The 18,313-nt window shown below is 41.3% G+C and overlaps 1 protein-coding gene across 4 annotated transcripts in view; it reads left to right on the forward strand.

Annotated features, from left to right (window-relative positions):
• LOC106084958 (ribose-phosphate pyrophosphokinase 2) overlaps window positions 1-18,313 on the forward strand; it is a 140,504-nt gene that overhangs the window by 67,076 nt on the left and 55,115 nt on the right. For 3 of the 4 annotated variants that reach the window (XM_059360642.1, XM_013248944.2, XM_013248946.2), the window contains 2 exons: window positions 530-713; window positions 1,368-1,430. In XM_059360642.1, coding sequence (XP_059216625.1) covers window positions 530-713; window positions 1,368-1,430 — 247 coding nt within the window. The remainder of the gene's footprint in view (window positions 1-529; window positions 714-1,367; window positions 1,431-18,313) is intronic. The other variant, XM_013248945.2, reaches the window with a different exon arrangement.

Below are 18,313 nucleotides of genomic sequence, written 5' to 3' on the forward strand. Positions count from 1 at the left end.
CTACACAAATTACACTACTCCGATGGTATACACATGATTCTGTTTTTGATGAGACATTTATTACTACTTTGCATGGAGTCGGAGTCGATTCCGCAGCCCTGGCTCCTACTTCCACATGCATGATATGTAATACGCATGTATGAATATGTTAACAAATAACAGCTGACCGTCAGTTAAACTTACCCCAAACCCTCGTCTTAACGATCAGGGGTCGAATTACCGTATAAGTGATGGGGGCGCTTCTGTATCGAATGAAATTTCATCTCGTGCTTAATTGTTGTTATTCTACTTGTATATAAATTTTTATGTCCAAGTTTTTATGAATAATGCTCGATTTGAAAATTCGCGTTCTTATTTTTACTCATTCACGTATGCGGTAATTCGGCCCCAGAATTAGTTTGTGGTTTAACTTAAAATGAGTTTATTAATTTTGCCATTGTAAACGTAGCTTAAGATATTTGAATGTATTTGAACTTTGCCCCCTGAAGTATGCTATATTTTTAAGTGTATTTTTTTTTGCTTTTTGCAGTGTTGAGATTGGTGAATCTGTGCGTGGTGAAGATGTGTACATCGTACAATCTGGCTCCGGCGAGATCAACGACAACTTGATGGAACTGCTGATTATGATCAATGCCTGCAAGATTGCTTCAGCGTCCCGAGTAACAGCTGTGATTCCTTGTTTCCCATATGCCCGCCAAGATAAGAAAGATAAGGTAAGTGAAGTGAAGTAACTTCGTGTCCAACGATATGCAATGAACCTGTGTTACTACACACATATATATACAAAATATATATGCAAAACAAATTCTCCGGTATGAAGGATAGAAGAACGATTTCTGACCCAAGAATTCAACCAATCTCTTCTACACTTGTGAAAAGCAAACAAACTCAAATATCAAAATTAGTAATAAAACATAATAATAATTTTGGTAACATTTTCATGACTTTTCTTATTAAAAACCAAATTTTTTCCTGTTATTTTCAATTATGTTGTTAATTTTTAATGTTTTTTTTTTCTAATTTCCCAAAATCAAAAAAAAAAAACATAATGTGCTTTCAAAAACAAAATTGGTTAAATATGCTTTTTTTGTATCTTAATTTTTTTTTGCATTTTGATGTTATCATGTTTTTTTTATTTGTTGATAATGTTTCTCTTTAGTTAATTTTTCCCAGATATTTTTACGTACATATCTCCCAAAATGATGGAGGAGTTCAACCGATATGCGGATTTGAGTAAAATTTATTTTCTTTTGTGTGTGAATGGGAATAATTTTGAAGTTGTGTTGTGTTGTTTTTTTTTTTTGTATTTGTTTATGTGACGATAATATTTCAACGTGTTTTTAATATTCAATTTTAATTTTCTTTAGCTGGCCGGCCTTGATGATGGAAGTGTAAAAACTCGTAGTAAGAACTACGACTGGAAATTTAGGGTATTTCTTCGTTCTATTGTTTTTTGTATTAATTATTTTTTAATTTTTTCTTTTACCGAATGGAACTACTCTATGCCATTCATATATTTTGTTTTAATATTAATATACATTTATATATTTATATACAACATATCGGTGATAATCTCAACTCGTATAGCATAGTAACCCAGACAAAAGTATAATTCATCTTAAGCATATTTTGTACAAAGTATTTTTTGTGTAAGTGTTCTTGTTCTTGTTTTTCTTTAGAAAGAACAAAGAAAAAAAGACGAGAAGAATTCTGTTTTCTGATACTTTACTAAATTGATAAATATTTAGACATATTGAAGACTCTACAAAAAAAAATCAAGCCTCATTCACATGCATGCAATTGCAAATTTTGCCCACGAACATTCCACCAAGGAACAGGGGCAAACATCGCACATATCAATGAGTGCACTCCGATTCAAGTTTAAGCTCAATGATAAGGGGCCTCCTTTTTATAGCCGAGTCCGAACGGCGTGCCCCAGCGCGACACCTTCTTTGGAAAGAAGTTGTACATGGCATAGTACCTCACAAATTTTGCAACCATTTGGAGTGGAAAACCACCGCTGAATATTTTTTCTGATGGTCTCGCCAGGATTCGAACCCAGGCGTTCAGTGTCATAGGAGGACATGCTAACCCCTGCGCTACGATGGCTTCCCATACACATTTATCACAATACCCAAATCGTGATCATGTATCACGATACCCAAATCGTGATTATCTGTCCTTGGTTGCCCTTCGGTATAACCAGATATTACAGTACCCCTGTAATGTATAAGACAGTTCTCAGTCATGCAAGCTCGTTTGTTCTACAATCCTGGGATATCTCAGTTAACCGGCATCCAAAACTGGTTTATTTTTAACTGTTCTACCATCTACTTGAGAAATCTATGATAGTCGAGAGTTCTTATTGAATTCAGAAATTAATTTTACATACAATTTAACAACCGTTGTTAATACCTGATATCCATGCCCTTCCTTCACTTCTTTTATTGCAACGATCAACGAACAACCCAAAAAATTAAGGGCCATCGCTTGATACTACTTTGAAGAGATAATTTTCTCGATATGCCACGTCGCAATTCTTAAGAGTACAACCCGCAGTCCACATGGCAACCCGGACTGGAAGCATCCTTAAAGTAGCCTACATACCTTCCCTTAACGGGGATATTGGGCATCAATCTGCTCTTTTAGGTATAATGGCATACGAGGGCTGCTTTATAAGTTTCAGGCCACACTGAATGTTGCCAGATCCAATCTGACATTTCCAATGGAAAGTTTGACATTTTCTAGGATAATCGTACTCAGAATGTTTTAACCTACGACCATCATTTGGGGTGTTTACAGTGACTTGGAAAAATTAATTTGGAATTAACTCATCAAGATTTTCGCGCGAACAATTTTCACAACTTTCGACGTGGATTATCACGACAAGAGTGATTTGAAGAACTTAAATCTTTCTATGGCGATGAGGCACCATCGTATAGCACTGTGAAAAACTGGTTTAATGAATTCAGCCGTGGTCGACGCTTGCTCAAAGTTGAATTCAGTGAAGGTCTTCCAAAAATGGTCGTTGTACCAGAGAACATTGATGCCATGCGAGAACTTATAATGCAAGATGGCCGTGAGCATTTACTCCCTCAGCATATATTCCATACCGCATGAACACCTTGCCGTTAACAAGGTTTGTTCTCTTTGAATTCCGCACAATTTGACAATCGCTCAAAAAAGGTTTGTGTCGTTTAATGCCAAGAAATGTTGAAAACAACTACAAAACAGTTTATTGTCCTTAAAAATGTTTACACTCGATCTTCGCGCGTTAACTTAACTCTGTCCTCTGGCTTTGATCCATCCGTGTAGCATGAAATTTTGTCAATCCAGAACTGTGTCTCGCACTCGACCTCAAGTATTGTCTCAGGTATCCGATCCGAAACCTCTTCCATGCCTTCCAGGTTTCCTATAGTCGCCTCGATTATACCACAATGGTGTGATCTCCTCCTATTCTATATTCACGTTCTCATCGCCCCGCCTATGCCAAGCAAACATGTTCTCTGAACCTGTTGTATGATCCTTATGTTGCACTTTTTCGGATGGACAATCGCTGTCCATCAAACTACTGAGGCGTATGCAAGTATTGGTCTAACCACGTTCCTGTATATAATAATTGGTAGTTGACATAGTTGAGTCCAGAAATTTTGTCCCGAGTCGCCTGTGGCTCCTGAACTAAGGTAATTTTTATCTTGTCCTTGCTGATTTTCCATAACAGCGTGTGTAGCCATCTCGCTCCGATGGAGGTTTTTTCTAGATGACCTCAATCTTCCTGTAAAAGGGCTTCTTGGGAGTCGACAATGAACTCATCTTCGACTACCTGTTCGTCAGACTGTATTGAGTCTCCTTTTCACTGCAGTACCTGATGTTCCAATAATAGAATCTTTGCCTATCTTAGTCTTCCAAATCCTAAGTCAATGGACTTCTTGGGAGTAAGTGATGGTCTCATCGTTGGCTAATTGTTCGCTAGGCTGCATTGAGATTCCTGTCACTGCACTGCCTGATGTTTCAATATTTGGTTCTTCGCATATCCTAGTCTTGCCAATCTTGAGAAAGTCGGTGATGGTACCATCGTTTGGTCCCCTGCACTGCCTGATGTTTTAATATTAGGATCTTTGTTTGCCATAGTCTTCCCATTATTTGGACAGTCGGTGATGGTGTCGTCATCGGCCCCCTGTTCGTTAGGAAGTATTGAGTCTCCTCTCACTGCACTTCCTGATGTCTCAATACAAGGATCATTATCTATCCTAGTCTTCCCAAAATTGAAAACGATAGCCTTGGACGCCATGCCTTGAGTCTTTGCCAAATTTGTCATGGAGACTTGGCCAAGGCCCATCAAAAGGTGAGTTATTTCCTGCTGCTCTACCTGTGAAAGACCTTCCATTTCACCCCGACAAAATCCCATGCTTTCTGTTACAAATTTGCCACCCTATCCTTTGATGAAGACCGTTGTCTTTGTGTCTTGGTGGATGTCCATCTTTCTCACCAGGTCGAACTTTGCGCCCTATTAGGGAGTGTGGATATTTCCAACGAGCTTTTTGGCGGTATCAATACATTCTGATGACCCAAGCGCAGCAGATAATCGAGCTCACAATTAGTATGGGTGGACCCTCTTTAGGGTTCAACACATATTCCAAAATGCTCTCGTTAACCAGAGAGAGCGATTGATGATCTGGTGGAATCCTAACGGATGCACTACTGATATCGATGACTGCACGCGTCTGCTCATCTCTGTTGTGCTTCCTGGCCACTTTGGCGTAAGAGGGCGGCTATTTATCTTTTTCAGTGATCATCTTCCCTTTCCGAGATAGCCGTGGCGTCCTTTTCAACGTTACAGTCCCCCATAAAGACGAAGACTTAGGGCCAATATCCATAGGATATTGTCTGGAGACTCCATTGAGGAAGTGCTGGCTTGGTCTTCCCAGAGTACTTAAGAGCGAAGACCTCTTTTTCAGCGGTTTCGTGGTGTACTTGAAAGCGGTGACATGTTTTTCAGCGGTTTTGCAGTGTTCTGCTCTTTGGATGACATGGTTCTATATCCAGCTTCCGTATGTCAATTCTATTCCTATCCCTATTGCATCCTGCAATTTCGCACAATTGCTCTGCCAGTACATACTTACTCATCAGTCTCCTTCTATGTGCCCTGGATTGCTTTCTCGGTCTTCTTGTGAGCTTAGCAAAACCCTTGCTCACTACTGCCGTCATGCTGTTAACTTCATCTCTCAATTTGACTGATTCGATTCTGAAACACTTCATAACTACTAAATATCCTACGAACATTCCACTAGGGAACAGGGGATACTTCTCTCATATCAATGAGTACAGTTAAAAAAATGTTTAAGCTTGATGATAAGGAACCTCCTTTTTTATGCCGAGTCCGAACAGGGGTGCCGCATAGCGACATCACTTAGTAGAGAAGTTTTAACATGGCAGGATAACTCACAAATGTAGCCATCATTAGTAAAGGGAAAACCACCGCTGCAAATTTTTCTGTTGTTCACGCCAGGATTTTAACCTAAGCGTTCGGCGTCATAGGGGCACATGCTCCGCGGTGGCCTCCGAATTGGAAACACCACCCTTTGGGTAAACCGTCTCTTCCCCATTCGTAAGTCATAAGACTGGTTGTGCGCTTTAAGCATTACTCTCGACTACAGGTACCAAGGCATCCACACTTGTAGGAGGGGCGGACAACATGCTACGGTCTGATGCCTCCACCTTGGAGTCCATTCTGAGCCAACATTTGGCCTTTAGATCTGCAACTCCACTGAAGACAGACACAGATCACCAATCGCCTAGTGAATAATCCAATCATAGCTGTCATTGAAAGGCTCAAAGGTTACTTTCGGATATTTATAGTTAGGGAAAATGTTCTTAACAAATCTGAAGCACACTATCTGGATCTGCAAACAGATACCCTGCTTTGTCTCTGAAGGTGATGTCCCCAAGCCATTGGTTAGATGTTCAATGCATTGGTAAAATTTCCGAATTTCATTTTAAAACCCGAAAATCCTAATTCTCTCGCACTCACGACATTCTATTGCTTTCTACTTTCTGTGGAATAGATTTTTTTTTGCTCAGTATACCGCCTTTTTTGTCTCAGTATCATTTCTACTCTCCTGTTCGTTACATATTTAAGGTTAGGTTTAAGTGGTAGTCTGCCATCAGACTCACTTAGACGTTTTCGCCCATTGTGATACCACAGAAACAGCAGAAGAAAGATGCCTTCTAGTTTCTATCGTTGAACCATCCAGATCGCTTTAAAAAGCCCAATAACATGCGAATGTTCTTACTTTACTTTAATTGGCTATGACCGAATATTTCTTCCACTAGCCGAACGTATAATAGCGTTCCAGGCGCCTCGATCTTCTGCGCTCATTCTAAAATCTCTGACACCAAGTTTCGAGGTGTCTCCCACAACTTGATCTTTCCATCGGGCTTTTGGTCTTCCCGGTTGGCGTGTACCACCGTGTTTGCCTTCAAAAGACTTCTTTGCTGGAGCTTCTTCATCTATTCTGACAACATGACCTAGCCAACGCAGCCGTTGTATTTTGATGCGTGTAACTATGCTATCGTCGTCATACAGCTCATGCAGCTCGTGGTTCATACGTCGCCTATATTCTCCGTTAAGGCAAGAATCTTTCTCTCAAATATTCCAAGCACTGCCTCATCTGATTTCACAAGTACCCATGCTTCAGAACCATATAACAGCACGGGTAGTATCAGTGTCTTGTAAAGTGTAGTCTTCGTCTGTCGAGAGATGGCCTTGTTTCTAAACTGCTTACTTAGTCCAAAGTAGCATCTGTTTGCCAGTTTTATTCTTCGCTTTATCTCAAAACTGGTGTCATTCGTTTCGGTTACGGCGGTGCCGAGGTAGATAAAGTTACTGACTATCTCAAAGTTGTGGTTCCCAACTTTCTCCATGTTCTTTATCTGCGCGGTTGTACAAGGCTTTTTGGGAGTGGAGACCATCCATTTCGTCTTATCTCCATTTACTGCCAGACCCATTTTCACTGACTCTCTTTCGATTCTTTCAAAGGCTATAGTTACTACTTCCGGTGACCGACCTATGATATCGATATCGTCGGCATAGGCAAGTAGCATGTGCTCTCTTTTGATTAGTGTGCCATATCTATTCACATCTGCATCTCGTATAATCTTCTCCAACAGGATATTAAAGAGATCACACGATAGGCTGTCTTCTTGTCTGAAACCTCGTTTGGTATTGAATGGTTCGGAGAGATTCTTTCCTATTCTTACTGAGGAACGCGTATCAGCAAGTGTCATCCTGCAGAGTCTTATTAATTTTGCAGGGATACCAAACTCAGACATGGCTTGAAATACCTTTGAACGTAAAGGAGTATCGAAGGCGGCTTTGTAGTCAACAAAGAGGTGGTAGGTGTTGATTTGTCCTTCTCGGGTCTTTTCCAGGATTTGGCGCAGTGTGAATATCTAGGGTGGATTTACCAGGTCTAAAGCCGCATTGATAGGGCCCAATTATCTCATTGACTTTAGGTTTTAATCTTTCACACAGTACGCTCGAGAGTATCTTGTATGCGATGGGGAGGAGACTTATTTCTCTATAGTTGGCACATTCCGTCTTGTCTCCTTTCTTGTGTACAGGACATAGTATACTGAGGTTCCAATCATCGGGTATGCGTTCTTCTAGCCAGATTGCGCAGATAAGCTGATGCATACGCCTTATCAGCGTGTCGCCTCCGGTCAGCGCCTAGTTCAGCGGGTAACCCGTCGGCTCCTGCTGCCTTGTTGATTTTTAGTCGGGTTACTGCTACTTGGACCTCATTCTGACTAGGAGGTAAACATGGGTTGGTTCTGCGGTATCCTCTTCTGTGCCTGCACCAAAGCCATCGGTTTGGTGTTTAATTCTTTGGTAGAATTTCCGGACTTCATTCTGACTCCTGTACATCTCAATTCGCTCGCACTCACGTCTTTCCATTTCCTTTTTCTTTCTGCGGAATAGACGTTTCTCCTCTCTCCTTTTCTCCCGATACCTCTCCTTCATCTGGCGCGTTGCTACTGATTGCAGGGTTGCTCTATATGCCGCATTCTTGGCTTCAGTAGCATCTCGACACTCTTGGTCGTACCATGGGTTTTTTGGATGAGGCTTTCGGTACCCAAGTACGGATTTCGCGGCATTTTCCATGGAGTGGGCAATAGTTTGCCACTGCGCCATTATATCATCGGAACAAGGAGTGATTTCATCAAGCAGTTGGGTCAATCGAGTGGAGTATGCCGCTGCCATTTGTTGTGTCTGCAGCTTTTCAATGTCCAGCTTCCGTGCAGTGTCAGATCGTACTTTCCTCGCCATGTTCAAACGGGTGCGAACCTTTTGCAACAAGGTAATGATTCGAATCTATATTCGCTCCACGGATCGATCGTACATCTAACACGCTGGATGAACGCCTTCCATCTCTCACAACGTGATCAATTTGGTTTCTCGTGTTTTGATCGGGTGACAGCCATGTGGCTTTGTGGATATTTTTATGTTGAAATCTGGTGCTACTAACTACCATGTTTTTTGCCGCGGCGAAATCTATCAGACTCAACCCATTACTGGACGTTATCCCGTGGAGGCTAAACTTTCCGACTGTTGTTCCTCTCATCCACCGGAGTAAAGCTGGAGACTAGGTGTTTCAGTCTTCGACTATCCACAAATCCGCAGCCAAATTCATGCCTCGTGTTATGGCAGTTATAGTATAGTTCGTCACCGTTTGGTGTTGTCGTGACGCCATTCGCAGTCCATCGCACTTCCTGTAAGGCGGTTATGTCTGCCTTGTACTTCTCTTATACATCCGCCAGCGCGTATACTGCACCTTCTCTATAAAGAGTGCGGACATTCCAGGTGCAGATCCGCAAATCATGGTCATTTTTTCGTTTTCGTGGGTCGTCAACGTTGGGGGGTCCGTTTTTACTATTCCTTTGTTTTTCATAGAAGTTCTATGTTTTCCGTGGGCGGGTTACTGGCCCAGCGCCCCAACCGCATGGGTTTGTGGGATTGCACATGTAACCCTCATTGTGGCGAGCCGCTTGCTCCAAGATCCGACGCTCGCCGCCAGCCGCCCCTAACCTGGGAACAGACGCTGATGTTGGCCATTGGTTATTTGAAGGCGCCAATAACTCGCCTTGTCATCTCGAGTATCATTGGCACTCAGTATTTAGTTAAGAGCCAGTGCCACCTGACTCCTCACTGAGACTCTCCTCTCGAAAATCGCTGACTGCCCGCGGCCGCATTTGCAGCTACTCCGCATAAAAACAGAGCTTTCCACCATCCGCAACATGTGGATGCGCCCGGTAGCTTTCAGCTAAGCTTCCCGTGATAACGATGGGCACCACACAAGTCGGAGCTCACAGTTCCAGCCTGTGTGGTGCTCATAGTCATCCCGTATCGGCCGGGACTTGCGAATGTTTACATCCGCTAAATCAGACAGGTTCTCAAAGAAATGAGAACCTAAAGTGGAACTCCCTCTGACTGCTAGTGCGGGACACACACACAGGTGTTCTATAGTCTCTTCTTCTTCGATGTCCTCACAGCTTCTGCAAAAGTCTTTGCTGGCTACCTTCTGCCATGAAGGACACAATGACTGAGACGTCTGTTCTAGCCAATGACGGCAAAGCGGTAGACCTCTAGACCCCCTCTTTGTGACCATGTATCATTCGTTGTGCTTCGGGCCTAGTCCTTAAAACTTAGCTTACATGTGGATGGAGGCATACCCACAGATTCCAGTATTCCTGGAATGTGTACGGTAGTTCCTAGTTTCGGAAGCTTGTCCGCTTTACAATTCCCAGGGATATCTCTGTGGCCCGGCACCCAGAACAGGTGAATTTTGAACTGTTCTGCCATTTCGTTGAGAGATCTGCGGAGGGCGGATTTTGTGTTCAGAAATACATTCTCCAGGGATTTAATGGCTGACTGGCTGTCTGAGAAGATATTTATGCCAATCGTCGTAATGACATTATATCTTAGCTATTCCACCACTTCCTTAATTGCAAGGATCTCCGCTTGATACACACTGTAGTGGTCGGATAGCCTTTTCGATATGATCAGTTCTAGATCTTTAAAGTACACCCCAAAGTCCACCTGGCCGTTAAGTTTGGAACCATCCGTATAGAAGTCTATGTTACTTCTGTTACCAGGGATATCGTAGTTCCAATTGGTTCTATCAGGAATAGTGGTACAGTACTTTTTATCAAGAAGCGGCTCAGGTAGGGTATAATTCACACGGCCTGGAACTTCGGATATTGTATCAAGGATAACACAGTGTCCGTAGCCGCCACATGACCAATGAGAAAGCTCCGTTAACCTCACGGCAATGGTCGCTGCAATTTGGGTAGCCACAATGTCCAGAGGCATAAGATGTAGCATTAAATTCAGTGCATCAGATGGTGTCGTCCTCAGTGCGGCTGTGATGCACAAACAATCCATCCTTTGGATTCGGTTAAGTATTGAGCAGTAGGTGGACTTTTGAAACGCCGTCCACCAGACCACAACACCATATAGCATTATAGATTTGACAATTGCAGTATATACCCAATGCATGACATGCGATGATATCACCCAGCCTTGCCCGCCCCCTTTTTTTACAGTTATTCTATCGTTTATTAGGCCTTCGTGGAGCACACGACAACTCGCAGAGGAGACATAACGTAGGGACTCCTAGCGAGATTAGAAGATATTGGCAATGCAGACGACATCTGCCTCCTCTCCCACACTTTCTCTGGTATGCAGAGCAAACTGAACCAACTTCATGAAATGGCGGCCGTAGTGCTTCTAAAACCAAAAGCCTGCGAACACCGATATGCTACAAATAAATAACGGAAGGGTAAGGGAAGTGGACTCGTTTTGTTATCGCTGTAGCATCACAGAAAAGATTGGCGGATTGTGAGTCATGCCGTGCGACTCCTCGTGATATCGGCAGCATGCAAATTTTTGTAAACTACTACCTGCGCAAAATCTTCCGCATATTTTGGCCAATAACTATACACAACAATCAACTCTGGGAAATTACGCAAATAAAAACAATCTATATTAAGATCTGCTAAGAAGATCAGCGGATGACTTTGTAAGGCTGGCAATAAAGTGGAAGCCCCAGGGTAGTCAACATAGAGGACGCCCTTTGCACATCTGGAGGCGACAAACGGTCTTTGAAGTAGTTGGAATTAAGTTAAGCCTTGTACGTGCCACGATGAAACCAATAATAGCCTCGTATTCTCAAGGCCAGTATCTGCCCATAGGATTTTTGTCATTCTACCGACCGTTTCACTTTTCTACAGTGCTAAGTGCGCGTTCGTCGCCCACGCCCTTAACTCAGACTGCGTCGCCCCGAAAGTTGTTCAGATTATGGTTATAGTGAGCAACTTTCGGGTCTACTGACGTCAGTCCTCGGCCTTTTACAGCCACAACGTGCCCCGTATTCCGCTATGGTCCGGAACAATGCAGATCGTGACATCCTCAGAGAAGGCGTTAATCTCCTTCTTACAGTCCAAATCCTTTCGTGAACTTACCGTCCTGGTTGTTATTGCCCTGATGGTCAGTTTGTTGTCCCTAAAAATGTTTACACTCGATCTCCTCGCGTTAACCCCACACCACTACATGCTTCCGCTGATCGCCCTGATCTCCGCCTGCAGCACCGTATTATGGTCAGGTAGTCGGAAACAGATCTCAGTTCCTGGGTTCTCAAAGTAGACCCCAGGCTTACTCTGTCTTCTGGCTTTAATCCATCCGTGTAGCATGAAATTCTGTCAATCCAGATCTGTGCCCCTGACAGGAGTGCTCGCCCTTGACCTCATGTATTCGATCCGAAACCTCTTGCAAGTCTTCCGGGTTTCCTAAAGTCGCCTCGATTATACCGTGATGGTGTGATCTGCTCCTATGCTCTATTCATTCTCTCATTGCCTCAGTGGTTGCCTCACTCTTAATCGGATACCTATTGGGTTGCCCAAAAAGTAATTGCGAATTTTTCATATAGTCGGCGTTGACAAATTTTTTCACAGCTTGTGACTCTGTAATTGCATTCTTTCTTCTGTCAGTTACCAGCTGTTACTTTTAGCTTGCTTTAGAAAAAAAGTGTAAAAAAAGTATATTTGATTAGAGGTCATTCTAAGTTTTATTAAAAATGCATTTACTTTTTTTTAAAAAATCCGCAATTACTTTTTGGGCAACCCAATAGAATAGTCTCTAGTGTGTGTGGTTCTCATCGCCCCTCCTATGCCAAGCAAACTTGTTACCTGAATCTGCAGTATAATCCTTATGTTGCACTTTTACGGGTTGACCATCGCAGTCCATCAAACTGCAGAGGTGTATCGAAGTATCGATCTAACCACGCTCCTGTATATAATAATTGGTTATTAACATGGTTCAGTCCAGAATTTTTTTTTTCGGCTCGTCCATGTTTCCTGTATTAAGGTAATTTGAATCTTGCCCTTGCTGATTTTCACCATCAGAGAGTGTGTAGCCATCTCGCTCTGGTGGAGGTTTAGATGGATGTACTCAATCATTGGTCCACCAGTAAAAGGGCTTCTTGGCAGTCGGTGATGGACTCATCGTCGACTTATTATGGTTAAATTTTGCAAAAAAAAATCAACTTTGCCAATAGTATCGATATGAAAAATATCAATCGATATTCGGACAAAAAATAAAATATCGATAAGGATTGGGCTAGATTGAATAAATGACATGGCCATCACGAATATAAGCAGTTGATGGCATCATAGTTCAATACTTGGACAATTTATCAATCGAATAACGTTGTTAGTATAGTCCCTATAGTCCTATGGTTGAAAGCATTAAACCTCATGAGGTTCGCAAAGTTATCAGTCGATGACAAACTGCCGGACTCAGTCAACTTGCATATAAATTTAACGTATAGGCTTGGCTAACATTGATTTATCTAGCTCTTTTGTAAATACCGGAACTAATATCACTACAGAATTCTTTTCGTATTTTCTTATGTTTTAATGTCAACTGTTTTGTTTTTTGTGTTTTGTGTCAAAATAACTATTGCATGTTAATACATATTTTTTACTTAATAAATATACCAGTTTCTTTAATTATTTTCATACTCCCCTCTCTCTAAATGCAATACATAAATAAATATTAACATTTATTTTTGCAATAAAAACAGCACTCTATAGAAATACTTTACATAATTATGATTGAGGAACAAACATGAATGTTGTACAAAATTTGCTTAATTTGTTTCTAAATATAAATTTTTTACAAAAGAAAAATCATATGGAAATTGCAATTGTTGAAAAGCGTATGTATGTTACTCTTTGCGGTTGTAACATGCAAAGTATCATTTAATTTTTATTTTTTTGTTTTTTTTTTAACCACAACAATTTGCTTCAAAATTATTTTTTCCACTACGAATTTATAAAAAATAGGTTTTAAAAAGTAATTTCGTTTTTTTTAATTCTTTTTTTTTTTTAAACCAATGTTAGAGGTCGACCTCATAGCATATATACATAGATAACATAGTATGGAGATTTAATAAAAAATAAATTTATTTATCAGTTTGATTTTGAAATTTGTGTATAAACTCATCTGCATCGTCTTTTGTCTACCACCCACCAAACTTTTCATCCTTGTCATTTTTCAGATGGGTATGCATTTCACATGAAAAATTAAAGTTTATGTTAAGAAAACTTGTTGGAAGATAGAATTTTTATTTGGAAGATAGAATTGAATTTTTCTATATTTTTTTTATCAAGACAATGTGATCAGTCAAACATTTAAAACAAAATTCCAACAACTTTTGAGAATATCCAATTCTGAGTCGAATTAGTGACTCGGCTAATTAAAATCAGCATATTTTGGCATCGGCAAACAAAAATCAATCATTTTAAGTGACGTCGTATTAGGAAAACCGACTTACAATTTCTTTCTTCTAACATGCAATTTTCAAAACCTATATTTGATCAAAGTTATGTTGAACAAAGTGCACATGTTCATAGTACGGACTTCATACATACAAGGAGTGTTTTTTTTTTCACATCTGCATTTCATCTGAATTCCGTTCACATATTCATACTAACGTAAGGACATTTCCGAAATGACAAACGTGACTTCCCGCATTGCTTAAGAGTAAAGTAGTAAGTCTTAAAAGGTTTGTGTCGCCACATTTTTAAGAGTCTATTCAATAGACAAGAATAAGTAACATTTTTATTAATTTCTGTGCCCTCTTGTGCCAGCATTATTTTTATACCCTCCCCCATAGGATGGGGGTTTACTAATTTCGTCATTCCGTTTGTAACACCTCGAAATATTCGTCTGAGACCCTATTAGTAACATATAGTCTTGATCGTCTTGACATTTTAAGTCAATCTAGCCATGTCCGTGCGTCTGTCTGTCGAAAGCACGTCAACTGTCGAAGGAGTAAAGCTAGGTGCTTGAAATTTTGCACAAATATAACTTATTGATGTAGGTCGGTTGGGATAGTAAACGGCTCAAATCGGTCCATGTTTTGATATAGCTACCATATAAACCGATATTGGGTCCTGACTTCTTGTGCACCTAGAAAGTGCAATTCTTATCCGATTTGGCTGAAAATTTGCGCGTGATGTTTTAGTATTACTTGCAACACCTGTAACCAGTGCAAAGTATGGTTCAAATTGGTTCATAACCTGATATAGCTGCCATATAAGCCGATCTTGGATATTGATTTCTTGAGCCACAAGAGAGCGCAATTCTCATCCTATTTGGCTAACATTTTGCATGAGGTGTTTTGTTATGACTTCCGACAACTGTGCTAAGTATGGTCAATATCGGTACATAGTCTGTTATAGCTGCTATATAAACCGATCACGGATCTTGACTTCTTATGTCTCTAGAGGGCGCAATTCTCTTCCGATTTGGCTCATTGTGTTTGCATTAAGTGTTTTGTTATGACTTCCAGCAATTGTGCTAAATATGGTTTAAATCGGTCCATAATCTGATATAGCTGCCATATAAACCGATCTTGGATCTTGATTTCTTGAGCCACTAGAGGCCGCTGGAGACCATAGAAGAATTTATTGTGGAAAATATAATCTAAATCGGTTAAGAATTGGGCGATCTAGGGAATCAAGAAATAAAATCGGGGGAACGGCTTATGTTGTTGTTGTTGCAGCAGTTTGTTGTGTTCTATCTTTCGTCTGCTTGATTCTGTTGAATATTCAGATTCAAGAACTGGGCAGTTAAACAGGTGATGTGTGGTCCCTGGTCAAAATCGGGACATACATCCTGCTTGTCGGCATCAATCCTGGCTCTGTAGAAGTTGAGGCGGCTACATCTGCCGGTTCGTAATTGAGCCAGAACTACTCTGGTCTACCGGGGGAGGTCAATTTCTTCAGAGTCTTCTAGACTCGAGATCTGCTTGATCAAGAAGTTCTCTCTCTTCTGGGCGGTAGATATCTATACACAAGATGATGATTTAGATGGTTTCTGCGATAACAACACAAAAGGTATTGCTTAGACAGCGTGTAGTTATGTCTTCGCACTGGTAGGATCTTTGTCTCCTTATGGAGGTGGTCCACATGATAACTGAGGAGATAGCTGTTCGCAGTTTCTTTGTCAGCACCCCAAGTACTGTCGGCAAGTGTCTTCAGGACCTTGTTTCTACTTTTGACTTTATCGTAAATTGCTGTGGCATGTGGGTAGAATGTGTAAGAGCTGTCAAATGTGACGTCAAGAATTTTGGGACACTTGATGTTCGGAATCATTTCTCCATCGACCTCACTGTCAGCTTGTATTCACCTTACGCGTATTTGTAGTAAACAATGTGGCTGAAGATATCTTCATATTTCTTGCATCGAAATATGAGGCAAGTTCGTTGAGGTATACGTTCAATCTATCGCAGATGTCTTCCACAAATAATACGATCTTAATGCCGTTTGGAGGGTGTGGGATACAGGTGAGCTATTCCACGCCCTTCAGACGTTTCACGTGTTTCACTCTACGGTGCTTCGACTTCTTATCCCTAAATTACACAAATAACTGGCGACCACACAGATAAATCGCGATCCAGCGTTTCAGGCCTGGCTGGAGGGACGTGTTGACGATGTCCTCAAATAGTTTCGCATAGCTGATCGTGTCGAATGCCTTCGATAGGTCCCGTGCCACGAGAACCGTCCTATAACATAGCCTGGGCTGATTGATGCCACGGCAAATGTGTGCGTTATGACATGCAAAGTAGTTGCTATACTATGTAGTCTTCGAAATCCATGCCGCGAATAGAATTTCTCCAACGAGGCTCGGGAGAAGTAGTGCCTCAAGCGTCTTGGCTACTAGTGAGGGAAGGGAGATCAGTCTGTACAACTCCACCAAACTCGGGTCCTTTCCAGGCTTCAGTAGCGGGATCACTCTTCCCATCTTTCAGACATCGGGAATTATAAGAGAATTCAAAGACAGGTTAAGGACAGTAGTAAGGTACTCCACTCCAGGTAGATCCAGATTCTTCAGCATTAGTGTAGAGATTCCTTCGAGGCCCAACGCTTTGGATGATTTGGCGCCACTGATGACTTTTGTAACTTTGCCCACGGTAAATTGTGATGGCTGTCCATCGGCTCGGAGACCACGGATACGACGAATGACTCCACTCCTAGCGCTGTCACTCTCGGGATGCACAATAAATTGACGATTGAACGACTTGGCGCATGTCTTGGGATCAGCCACAGTTACGTCGCCAAAAGCGACCGAGGTCCTGTCATCCCCTCTACCGGGGTTCGAGAGTGACTTAACAGTAGACCACAGTTTGCCTAAACCGGTACCTAAGTTACATTGCTCCAAGTGTTCCAGCCACAAATTCTGCTTATGTTCGTTGACTAACCTGTTTATTTCCATACTCAGCTCGCTGATTCTGGGGTTAGTGGGTCCATGCAACGAATCCCATCACGCTCGTCCGCAAGTACCACTGCCAGGGCCGGGAAATTGTTTTTGAATTACTATAAGAGCGCAAACTAAATTTCCCTTGAATCGCCACTCCCACCACCGAAGTCAGGCGTTTTGGAAAAGGGTCAGACCCCTTTTAAGCTATCAAAATGTCCAGAAAAATCAAACATAAATTGAATTTTATATAAAGGGCGATTTTATAGGAGCTATAGACAAGCATGAAATCTTTATTTAAATCGATAGTCCGGTCCATATCATAAATGTTGACCGTGACTGCGTTTCAAATTGTCCATCCGCTTAGTCCAATTTTAGCACACTCTTTCCAACATTTCGGCAGGTATCTCAGGAGTAAATGCTTCATTGTTGTCTTCCAATGCGTCAATTAAAGCGTAGAGACATGAGCTTTAACATAGCCCCACAAAAAAAGTCTAAAGGCGTTAAATCGCACGATCCAGGCGGCCACATGACCGGTCCCTAACGTGAAAGAAAATGTTCACCGAACTCGCCTCTCAATAAGTCTATTGTTAAGCGTGCTGTGTGACATGTGGGACCGTCTTGTTGAAACCACTTGTCATGCAAGTCAAGCTCTTGCATTTTGGGCAAAAAAAAAGTTGGATATCATCTCACGGTAGCGCTCACCATTCACAGGTACGTTACGATTCGCATCATTTTTATCATTTTTGAAGAAGTACGGTCCAATAATGCCACCAGCCAGCCCATAAACCGCACCAAACTGACTTTTTTATGGATGCTTTGGTAGCTCTCGCAACGCTTCTGACTGATCTTCACACTAAAACGATAATTCAGCTTATTTATTTAAATGGACCAAGTGCGCGATGAACTTTCTTAAAAGAGCACGCATTTTGATAATAAAATTCAATATTGTGCAAGCGTTGTTCGTTTGAAGAATACAATTCATGGTTAAATTATATAAAAAAGATCATATCAAAAAAATCACCCTTTATATGTCCCTTACGCGGATTTTAGTGTTCGGCCGGACCCGCTAGATATCACACCTAAATTTGAATACACAATTTTTGTTTTTGAGTTACTATAAGAGCGCAGGTCAGGTGAGGTTGGCGAAATTGTGACTGAGTAAAAAATCCTTAGGGCGGTCAAGAGTTTCGACCCATTTAAATCGACAAGCCCTGATAATGTGTAATCAGTTGAATTCAGTGCTACACTTTTTAGTGATTTTTAGTGATGGTTGGTTCAACAGTAGGAACTTTTAGGTGTTTTCTTTTCTCTGACTACCCCTATAACCTATTCTAACCTAACATAAATCTAACCTCAAATCGCATTGATATAATTGTTTTTCTATTTTATACTTGATGAGCCTCCAATTGTTATCGTCGTAGAAAAGAAATTCAATTGATTATTACCTCATAAAACGGGGTGAAATCTTATCGGAACACTTCTATATAT

This window comes from Stomoxys calcitrans, chromosome 1 (genome assembly GCF_963082655.1).
Source record: "Stomoxys calcitrans chromosome 1, idStoCalc2.1, whole genome shotgun sequence".
Classification (NCBI taxonomy): domain Eukaryota; kingdom Metazoa; phylum Arthropoda; class Insecta; order Diptera; family Muscidae; genus Stomoxys; species Stomoxys calcitrans.